Source organism: Penaeus monodon, chromosome 36 (genome assembly GCF_015228065.2).
Source record: "Penaeus monodon isolate SGIC_2016 chromosome 36, NSTDA_Pmon_1, whole genome shotgun sequence".
Taxonomy (NCBI): Eukaryota; Metazoa; Arthropoda; class Malacostraca; order Decapoda; family Penaeidae; genus Penaeus; species Penaeus monodon.
Genome location: NC_051421.1, coordinates 27,264,223 through 27,274,222, shown reverse-complemented (window position 1 = coordinate 27,274,222; position 10,000 = coordinate 27,264,223). Strand labels below are relative to the sequence as shown.

Sequence of the window (10,000 nt, the reverse complement as noted above, 5' to 3'; positions counted from 1 at the left end):
TTGTGAGAATAGAGATGTTATTGGGAACATAAATACCTTTTTTTTTTTCTTTTTTTTTTCAATCATCTTATTTTTTTCATTAATGATTTTTTTTTTTTCTTTAAGTTGATCTAATATGTCCTGTCTTTGTATTATAATTTTATAGTGTATTTTGATGTATTTTCTTTTTCAAATCTGTAATCAGCAAAGAATAAAATAACTAAAGAGGAAGCAATTATTGAGGGAAAGAGACAGGAAAAAAATTGCACAAATGAGATTCACCTTCTTGATGTTTGCTATATTCTTAACTCAAAATAAAAAAGGAAACAGCAACAACTGTGCTTATGAAATCACACATTCTGACACTGCACGTGATGAACTTGATGACAGCCCCCAGTGACTGTGGCGTCTCTTCTAGGGGCAAGTGAGGTCTGGATGGGCCAGGCAAAGCGGCAATGTCATGCACCCCCTGCACCAGCATCCTCCCACGCCAGGACAGAGCCAAAGCCATCAGACTTACCAGAGACCTGGGGGCAAGAGCGACAGTCGTGCTCCCAGCGGCGATGGGTCTCAAGGCATAGCAGCTGATTTGAACATGTCACTAGACAAGCGGTGCTGCTTGCTGTGTGGCTATAAGGGACAGGATGTTTCTCAACTTCGCAAGCATCTCCGCATCCACACTGGGGAGAAGCCCTACCAGTGTCCCCATTGTGACTATTGCTCAGCCCAAAGCAGTAATTTGCGAGTACACATGAAGAGGCATCACCAGCAGGAGTTGCCAAATAATATGCAGCCCCAGCAGCACCAGCAACAACAGCAGTACACCAATACTGTATTGCTAGACTGATATGACCTCTAATTTAGAAAGGAGTTTGCTGTGACCTCACCTAAATGTAGAAAGGCAACAAAATGATAGATTAAGTCATTGTGTGATACCTCATTATTGCGTATCTGCTTCTGGGTGTTTATGTGTGTGGAGAGTAGAAATAAGAATCCTTTTCTTCCAAACCCTTTTTTTTTCCTACTTTCTTTCCATTTTGTGTGTGACCTAATTTTGTTTTCTTTCAGTGTTCTTTTCTTTTCTTATTATTTTGCTTCCCTTATGCTCCCCAATTCATATTCATCATTTGTCACTATTATGTGTATCTTCTTCAGTCATCAACATTCATTATCCCTTCCTCTTCCTCATATGGCCTGAAATTGTAATTATTTTATGTATGACATACATAATGGCATGAAAGCATTTATATATAACCCTGTGTCTAAGATACATGTTCTATATGAAGCTTTGACATGATTGCTGATATATGTGTTCCATATACAACAGAACAAGAATTATTTTTCAGTACAGGCAGAACAATACCTGCTTTCATTTCTTAATGCTCTAAAGAGTTCAGGAATAGTTTCACATAGTCTAGTTCTTGGATATATGTTTGGATATATATTTGATCATAATTTATATGTGTCTTTTTGAGAGGTGGAAAACAAAGATGATTGATTATTATTTATTTATTTAAAACTGGATTGATGATAGTTATATAAAAGGTAATCACATATTTTATCAGTTTCATATTGTGAAGAAATGTAAACATTCCATATTATTTTTAGATTTATAGAGTGGAGTGAATCAAAAAATAAAGATCAAGAAGTGGTTATTGTGTATTTAGCAGATAATGCACTTCCAGATATAAGAGCAAAGAGTCATCATCAGAAGAGGAGACAGCAAGATAAATTCATTACTGAAAAGATTTGTAAATGTGAAAGGCATGTTTGCAGTTGAAATGAGTTCTCATGATTACTGTATTTTGTTTGATAAAATAGTGTTGCATATTTACCTACAGAATGGATGGTCTTCCAAAATGCCCATCTTAGGGACCTTTTATTAACTTTTAGTAGATATTCTTGATCTGCTCTAGATTTTGGTAGTAATGACAGTGTTCACTTGTCCACAACGGGTACCTCTAGGTGAAAAATGCCCTATTTCTGGGAGGTAGCTATGGCAGCAACTTCCTGCTGCTGGCAACCCACAAGTGAGGCACACCAATGAGCAACCCAATCAGGGCCTAATCGGAAAACACAAGTGTCTCGCGTATGAGACAGCCAGCTACTGCCTGGGATCTGGCTGTTTCACCAGTGAGGCACCCATCACTGTTAGGATAATAATAATAGTGCCATATTTTCTATTTACCTTTTTTATTATATATGATATTGAACAAATGTTATTTCAAGATTTGCAGATTTTGTAGTTATTCATTGATGGGAGAAGGGATAGAACAATTAAAACCTTATGTATGGTTGATGGCTGTATTCTTTTGGAGGAAAATGTATTGTTGTAAATGCATGCCTAGGTGTGAATGTTTATACCTGTGCATTTTTATGATTGTATTTATTAGTTTTGTTCTTGGTGAAGATGTTCTTGATATATGGCTATGTTTTGTTAATGTTTATGTGCAATAATTGCAGTCTGGTGTAGAAATGATGTATGTGGACTATATTTTATTTTGTTTCAATTTATTTATTAATTTTGTGTGTGTGTGTGTGTGTGTGTGTGTGTGTGTGTGTGTGTGTGTGTGTGTGTGTGTGTGTGTGTGTGCGCGTGCGTGCGTGCATGTGTGTGTGTGTGTGTGTGTGTTTGTGTGTTATAATACCTTGTGGAACAGTCGGCATCTCATTTCGTTGCAGAACTGTGTGTTGGTAGGATATGTGCCAAAAACTTAAGATACAAGATTTATTGAAGTAACTGATATATTTTTTGTCCAGGCTTTTGGGCGATTGTCTTGATCAGTGGGTAAGACATCTGGCAGTGAGGGAATGGAATACTTTTTCCTGTCAGTATCACCATTTTGAAAGATATTATATGATATCTTTTATTATGAAAATTTCAGAATTACATATATAACATATTTAGATATATCTGTTACATTGAGGTGAGATGATGATGGTGTTGGTAAAGAAAAAATGATGACTTACTTTCAGTTACCACTGATTAATTTTTTCATGCCTGAAAGTGATAGCACATTTTGAAAGAGTTGAAGTATTTTTAGGTCTTGAAGGATGGTCCATAGCTGATCTGATTCCATCTATAAATTATATTGTTTACTGTTTCATGTATAGGGAGTTGAACAAAATTGATTTTAAAAAAGCAAATGTTTTTATTGTCAAAACATGCATCCATAAAGAAGTAAATAAATATCTCTACCGCAGCAATTGCATTTTTATTTGCTATGAATGAACATCAGTTCAAATTTTTAAAAAGTTCCTTGTTAAGAGGTAAAGGAGCCTAAGGGTTGATTATTGTCTGTTTACTTCTAGGATTCGGTCGAAGACACAGTCCATAGAGTGAGAGGATCAGTATGTACTGAGGGAGGTATGCCAAGAGGTTCGTACCCTCTGAGTCACTATGGGATGGATGTGCCTCATCTGGGCAACAGTCTGATGGAGGCGGATGGGCGTCAAGCCAAACAGTGGAGATGTTTGTTCCCAGAATGTGGGTATGTTACCGACAGGGAATCCTGGCTCAGGCAGCATTTTCGCAAGCATACTGGTGAGAAACCTTTCTCTTGTCCATATTGCTCATTCAGGTCTGCTCAGAAGGGTAACCTTAATGTTCATATAAAGAGAGTTCATGGTTCTGACCAGTTCACTGCTGATGGATCTGCCATTAAAACAGATTTCCTTAACATTTCATGAAGAAAGAAGGCACTCATTGTAGTCTCCCTAGTGCTATAAAACTGGCCCAAGGGCATAGCTTTGCCATTATTGACTTATTGTTACAAAGGTGAGGACCTTATGTGAATGCATGTTCATCAGAGTAGAGGATGTTACGAGTTTAACAAAGAAGTCATTACTGTTCAGTTTAGCTTGTGCTTTTACAGTTTGGTATAGTTTTCCTTAACATCTGAAAAGAATTGTAACCACAAAGTACACATATGAGTATGCAATAGTTGTATAGATAACTCATTCAAGGCTTCATGTCTTGAGATTTACTTATGTATCACATGTCACTGAACTAGCAGAACAAGGGTTCTTGGAGGGTTATTTAGAATCCCACACAGATAATGATAGGAGACCTCAAAGTAATCACTAACTTTTTCCTCTGTATGTACCACAACATACTTTAATGCATGTGATGGATAACTTCTGATGTGTAAAAATATCTAGTAGATGATTTTGCCACTACTGTATATATATAACTTTATTTATTTATGTACATAAACAGTAAGGTTAGGCTATTTGTAGTATGAAAAAAATTACTTTGCAATACATTTGAAACTCACTAATGGTACCTTTACCTTATGATACGTGTTGGACGTAAGTTTATTAGAAAATGTGAAGACTTGACTCAGGGATTATTCCTATAACTATTTCTGTAGAAAGGATGGATTGGGCCATTTTATAAGCATTTTATTTCTAGTCTTTTGACATTAAAATGTCAGGATGTCATAAAAGTACTCTAGATATGTAAAGGATAAATTTTATACTAGGATTAGTTTTAGGTAATGCATTGAATGTGGTGGCAATTCTCAATTACCTCTACATAAGTTTTTTACAGTTGGCATGAATACATTAATGTTTAATATTTTGTATGATATCAGTGAAAGATTTTCAGGTCTTGTCAGATTAAGGTGTAAGCGAACATGCTTTTCACTTATCTGAACTAAAATATTGAATGTTATAAGTATAGTTATGGAGTATTTCAAATGATATAACTGTTGTTGCTGTCCCCCTCAAAATAATTTGTTTATATAATAAAAGAAAGAATGAATTTGATTATTGCAACTTTGTGAAGACATTTAGGCAAAAGACAGTGCTGTGTACCATGCATATGCTTGTGCTATAGAATGATGATATTTATACAAAAAAGGGGGGGGATTATTAAAAAAAAACAGGTTGTATAAAAGTTCATTACAAAATTTGCAGATATGCATGTTGCTGAAAACTTTGTACCTAATTTTATTAGCTATATGTAAGAAATTTTCATTGTATGTGCAATACCTTTTTTTTTCTTTCTTCAGCAAAAGAATTCTTACCTTGGTGTAAATGAAACATACAAAGTGCCAAATAAGGAAGAAATGAAATGTTCTTAAAATCAGCTGATGAGAATAAGTGCTTTGAATATTCCAAAATAGAGAATGTAAAAGGAATGATGAACAGCACCAAGCCTTTGCTGATTGTTTTTAAGCTTTTTACTTTCTTTTTGAAAGTCTTTACTGTTGTAATAGTCACAAAATTGGATATTAGTCATTGCCATAGTCAGATTACTGTAATAATTTGTATTTTATAAGTTATGAAGATATTGAATTTACAGAGGTAATATTCATATCTACTCTTATTTATTATAAAAAGAAATGTTTTATTTGTACAAATATTTTATAGATGAAAATATACTCTGTATATAAATATACAGTCACAGGAAAATTGATTGTGTTTTATTCAATTCCTATATATTTTGTGGATTCCTGTTAACTGTGGCATAGAGTTCTTAAAAAGATTGAGTTTTGTGTGTGTGTGTGTGTGTGTGTGTGTCTGTGAACATTATTAACTTTGGTTATTTCATCTAATGATTTAGTACCCGATCATAGTGATATATATATATATATATATATATATATATATATATATATATATATATATATATTTTTTTTTTTTTTTTTTTTTTTTTTTTTTTTTTTTTTTTTTTTTTTTTTTTTTTTTTTTTTTTTTTTTTTTTATCTGTGCTTTTTGATTTTTATTGGACTTCAAAAGAGATTTGAAATGTGGTTGTTGTTTAAAGTGAAATGCTTATATGCATAAAAAGTGATGTTTTTTTTTTCACTAGTATGCACATGCACAAACACGCGCATACACAGTTACACCCACATCTGACATCCACAAACCTACACCCACTCCCATACTCACACCCACACCTATAACCATGTCCCTGCACAAACAAACAAACATACACACAAAAACAAACCATACCTTATCTTTCTTGCAATTTTTTTTTCAATTTTTGGTACAATGAAGAGCCAAACTGCCAAAGGGAAATTTTATTAAATGATTATTAATACTTATTTGCTCAACACTAGGTTGATTAACAGCACATAATAGCAGTATGAACTGAAGTATTTTTATTTAAACAGTTGTTATCAAAAGGGTAACAAAAACACATGAGCAAGGCTAAAGATGGGAAATGTTGATACTCGGTGGAAAAACATGTCTAATCAATCGTGATTTTCCTTATTTTGACATGGAAAAGCAAAATATGAGAGATCATCCAATTAAAAACAGTCTCTGAAAATATACCTCTGTTAAGTCTTTAAGACTAGAGATTTTGTAATACTGTACATCTTATTCTGTGTAGTTTAGGACCAACAAAGTATATCTGTCACAGCATAAAGCACACAGGCCTCAATCTCACTCTATCTCTCTATCTCTCTATCTCTCTATCTCTCTATTCTCTATCTCTATCTCTATCTCTATCTCTATCTCTATCTCTATCTCTCTCTCTCTCTCTCTCTCTCTCTCTCTCTCTCTCTCTCTCTCTCTCTCTCTCTCTCTCTCTCCTCTCTCTCTCTCTCTCTCTCTCCTCTCCCCTACCTCTCTCTCTCTCTCTCCTCTCCCCTCTCCCTCTCCCTCTCCCTCTCCCTCTCCCTCTCCCTCTCCCTCTCCCTTTCTCCCTCTCTCTCTCCCTATCTTTTTCCATTATTCCATAGATTGAATAAGTTGAAATTAAAACTGATTGAAGCTGTAAAGAAACTACATGACTATTCACTTCCTTGTCATTATATTAGAACTAAAATTTGATATGGCAGAGGGCATGGTCATTCAAACAGATCTTGTTTACATAGAGATAAAGAAATAATTGTAACAGATACTTTGTAAACATTAATTACCTTAACAAGTGCTCCTGCAAATGTACAAGAACAAAGACATATCAGATCTGTCATTCTGTATCATTAGATTGGAAATAAGAAAAAGCAAAATTGAACAACATTACATAACCAGACTGAACATTATCCCCCAACAGAGCATGGAAGGACGCCCAGCTCGCTTCCCGTGTCCCTACTGTAACAAGGAGTTTGACTTCGCAAGTTCCCTAGAGCGGCATCTTCGAGTACACACTGGCGAAAAGCCTTTTGCTTGCCCGCTCTGCCCCTACCGCACAGCCCAGCGATATAACCTTGAGCGACATAAACGCACCCATGAAAATAAGATGCCTGTACTGCATTCAGTGATAAATTCTTCAAAATGAGTGGAAGTGGATATCAGTCAGTGCATGTAAAAAAGATATTTTTTGTTTTGGTTTTACACTATACTCATATGTGCATGCAACAGGCATGCATGTACATAACTGTCCCTGTATAGACACATTCATTTACGTGCACACACTTGCACACACAAAAAAATCTTTAATGAGATTATGTTAGCAAATAGATAATTTTGTCACATTCTGTGCTTGTCAACAAAATTTTTCATTGTTTCCTTTTATGCTCTACAGTAGAATAAGATGTACAGTATTTCCATCCACTAAAAGAAAGCCTTGCTATATCTGACTGAAGTAACTTGAAGTAAGGTACATGTATGTATACTTTGTGATAAGTAATTTTATTGATATCTCTAGATCACAACAAACAGTCCTCTTGGAATTGTAAAGTATCACCTCAGTTTGTACATAATTAATTTTTTAGTTGAAGAATTTGATAAAATTGTTTTAGTAATTAAATAACTTTGATATAAGAACTAAGAAATATATGATTATTATATATTCTTAGGAATATTCATACTGTGATTTTCACAAAATGGTGTAGCCACATGATCAGTATAAATGCTACTACATTGTGGATATGGTTATAGATATTACTTATCCTGTTATTTAATAGTAGGATAAACTTTATATGACAAAAATAATGTGGTTTAGAATATAGAGGGACTTGTTTCATATGCTTTATAGGAAAGAAATGTTCTTTTTTTATCTTTACAGTGAAGTCATAAGTTTTAAAATGCATTAAAACTTTCCATTATTTTAGTGTTGATGTTAGGTACTCCATATAAGATAGATTATTATTTTAATATTGTTTAGTGAGAGGGCAGGTTGTAACTAGTATTGATCAGAGTTTGAAATACTTTCTTGGCATCTGATGAATAAAAAAAATCCATAATATGTTATACAGTTGTTTCTTATGATGATAGTAATACCAAATCAATGTTATACCTCTGATTTTTTTCATTTCATGATTTGGTTATTTTATGTCATATGCAAATGTATATTCACATGCATTTTATTGTTCATCAGAAAGATCTGCTTTAAGCATGTGGATTTGCTAGCAGGAAGGTTCCCCCATATTTAGATATCTGAAGATTGTTAGTGTCCACTCTGAATAATTCTAAGTACTGTACGGTATGTTATAGTCTTGAGGGCATTTCCTGTTATGCATATTTTTTTAGAATGCAAATTACTTTCAGGGATTTTTCAGTTTTAGATAGTAGTATAACTTGAGATTTTTTTTTTTTTTTTAAGATCATCTCTTTGTAGTTTATTTCATGAGGTGTTAGTGATTGTTTAGACTTTTGTTACTGCTTTTATTCATGCTGTACATTCTTACAGAATAATGTATAGAACTTAGACTGCTGATAAAACATGATCTACAAAAAAGTTCAGGTAAAATTGGTACATTTATTCAGCATGAGAATAAGTGATTTCTTAAGGTAAAGGTAGCTAAACATATTTAATTTTTTAAAACCCATTGGATGGCAAAGTCACCAAAAGAAGTTTTTAAAAATGTAGGTAATAAGGAAGAACAAACTGTTAGATAACAGTGTAAGGTTCTATGTTTCTGAGAATATGTTCCAACTCTTCACTCACCAGAGGCTCTGCTTGCCATTCACCTGCTTATTCTGGCCAGTACTAGATCACTGTCTTTATCCCTTAGCTGTTGAATTTTGCATATATATGAGTGGCTGTGTGATGTGTATGGTCTTGTAATGTTGATAGCCAAAAAAGAGAAAACTGACAGAGTACAAAGTAAAACTATTGTGTATTGATATTCCATTTTATAACTTTATTTTGTAAGACTACATGTGAAATTCATTATATGTCTGTTACAAGTAAATATTTATTAGACCATTAGTTTCTCTTTTGTAATTTTTCTTCTCCTGCCCCAGCATGCATAAAATCTTAATTGTCATTCAAGATGAAACCAGTCTCCTACAGTCATATTGAAAATTCAAAAGGGAATCCAGCAATTGTATGTAATATAATGGGGCAGAAAAGAGAGTTAGCCTGTTAATGTACATACACCTTTGCAGTAAAGGTATGGGTAGATTAGAAACAATTAACATTTCTTGCCCTATTTCAGGGAACCTTTTAAAGAAGCCAAGAGGGATACTGAATAAGACTGCTCAGTAATGATAGAATAAGCCCTGCCCTTTGTGTTTCACAAGTGTAACTTTTAAACTTATGCAGCTTATTGCTTGTTGTTGATGAGTTCAGAAAATGCACCATTCAAAAAGCCTCAGGTAAAAAGTTGGGAAGGAAAAGATGGGCCAGTCCAAAGTACGAGGGAATAGAGAGGGAGAGGAGGAGGTGGGACCTGGAACTTCTCAAGGTGATGTGGGTGGATGGAAACTTCTCCTCGGTTAGAACTTTGTTACATTTGGGCAACTCCAATTACCGTTATTGTGTTTAATGTAGTTTGGGAGTTTATCAGTATTACTGACATATAATAATCTGTTATATCTTTTAAAAGATTACTATCACTGTCATTATTGCTTATTGATTACATTTGCTACCATCTTTATCACTAATGGCAATTGCAGTGCAGTATTATGAGTGCGAGAACTTCTGTTGTAATTTTTTTTATAATTTCCTTATTTTTATTATAAGTATCACTAGTAGTAGTAGTATTACGAAAATACCTTGTTTTATGTTTTTGGATAAGACTCCAATTTCTACCTTCATACTAATTATTCATATTCCCCAATGACGCATATGTTATAGACAGCTCTATGACAATGTATTCAATACCCTGGAGGACTTTCA

General features: G+C 33.9%; 1 protein-coding gene across 5 annotated transcripts in view; it reads left to right on the top strand.

Annotated features, from left to right (window-relative positions):
• Positions 1 to 10,000, top strand: part of LOC119595420 (longitudinals lacking protein, isoforms H/M/V-like) — a 40,818-nt gene that overhangs the window by 19,947 nt on the left and 10,871 nt on the right. The window contains exon 6 of one of the 5 annotated variants that reach the window (XM_037944509.1): positions 6,989 to 9,088. The exons of 2 other annotated variants lie outside the window; for them this stretch is intronic. In XM_037944509.1, the coding sequence (XP_037800437.1) occupies positions 6,989 to 7,213 (225 nt within the window). In that variant the 3' untranslated portion in view covers positions 7,214 to 9,088. Of the gene's footprint in view, positions 1 to 397; positions 2,545 to 3,291; positions 4,866 to 6,988; positions 9,089 to 10,000 lie in introns of those variants that run through there. 2 more of the 5 variants (XM_037944508.1, XM_037944507.1) reach the window with 2 other exon arrangements.